The 1,480-nt window shown below is 50.2% G+C and overlaps 1 protein-coding gene across 1 annotated transcript; it reads right to left on the bottom strand.

Moving 5' to 3' along the window:
* Positions 1–208: 208 nt before the first annotated feature.
* On the bottom strand, positions 209–1,120 carry cdk5r2b (cyclin dependent kinase 5, regulatory subunit 2b (p39); the record flags this gene model as incomplete). The annotated part of the gene is made up of 1 exon (XM_083681919.1): positions 209–1,120. The coding sequence occupies one exon, from the start codon at positions 1,118–1,120 to the stop codon at positions 209–211; it is 912 nt and encodes a 303-aa protein (XP_083538045.1).
* Positions 1,121–1,480: the final 360 nt, after the last annotated feature.

Consider the following 1,480-nt stretch of genomic DNA (forward strand, 5'->3'; position numbering starts at 1 on the left):
CACCAATACTCTCTGCATGCATTTGGCCAACTGAACGCCTGCTCTTTACCCATGAACCAATTCTAACACTGTTACAACGTGAATGCTTGTAGAAATATTCGGTCTAGAATGGGACTTGGGCCTGGACAACTCCTCCACAAAACACTCTTCATTCAACCCACCTATCAAGTGGTTCTGAGAAACATGAATCAGATTGTGCTTTTTTGAATTAACGGTCCAAGCTATTTGCCACTGACTCCCCTTCGTTTTTGAGATCCTGAAAGACCTCGGTGAAAAAGTGCGGGTCTGCATTTAACTGCAACATTTTGGCACTCATTTCATTAATGACGGTCAATGATTTGTCCCAGAAAACGTCCTTGTTGGCCTCAATCATGAATGGTTTCAGAGGATATGATATCTCGTTCCCCATGTAGGAATAAGCTAGGTAGAGACAGGTCAAAAAGGTACCCTGGAGTTCATATGCGCTGTCGATGTCATCGCTTACTGTATCCCTACACAGCAGGTAGACGAAGACCAAGTTCGCAGGAGTGATGAACCCCTGGTCCTGCCAGCCCTGGATGAGAAGGGTTCGGTCCACATTTCGGAACCAAAAGATGACATCGCCAGTGGTGAGTTCTTTGAGCTTGTAGCATCTCCGACAGAGAAAATATGCAAGACAGTGCATCAGCTCCCCGGTGGACGCCTGGATGATCACCCGTCTTGGGGAGAGGAGGGACAGATTACTCGTTTGCTTTTCAGCCGATGACACCTGCTCCTGGCTGGGTTGAAGGTTTTGGGTGGGAACCGTCGGCACCGGCACAGCGATCGGAACAGCTTTCGTTTTGCGATTTGAACCGGATTGCAGCTGGGATTTCTTGTTCTTTTCGTTATTTAGCTGTTCCACATTGCTGTTGTTGACCTGCGGCGCCAGGGGGTTCGGGTTGACTTTCTTGGTACTCTTTTTCTTGGTCGATGCGGCAACCAGTCTCTTCCACGTGAGTGCCGAGACCATCACGGAATGCCGCTTAATGCTCTTCTCTGTCTTCTCTTTGCTGTTTACCGCGTGTCCTCCCGTGGGCTTTTCATCCAGAATAGCGCCTGCTTTCTTCGATGCCGGGGATATCGAGAGCACCGTCCCCATCCCTCTGTTCAGTTGACACCCCACAGCTGGGCCTGGGGAGATGCGCTCCTATACTCGTCTAGCAGAGAACTCGCTCTGGTGGAAGGCAGTCAGGTCAGAGCAGCAGGTATAACTCCATTGACTGTCGGTCCATTGGGTTGACAGTGGGAAAGGGATGCTGCGATGACTGGAGAGGATACTGATAGGTGAAATTCCAGAAGGCGATGCTTGTTGCTTTTCACACCGCCACTCCCTCTGCAGCACAAGCCTCCCCGAGGACACACAACTTTACGCACGGCCAAGGATTCGGAGACGGGCTAAAGCTGCAGGGATAATTCTGTAAATGGGGATAAGTTGTCCGAGTCGGATGAATTAGCCAAC

The sequence above is a fragment of the Argentina silus genome (assembly GCF_951799395.1).
Source record: "Argentina silus genome assembly, chromosome: 12".
In the NCBI taxonomy this organism is placed as follows: Eukaryota; Metazoa; Chordata; class Actinopteri; order Argentiniformes; family Argentinidae; genus Argentina; species Argentina silus.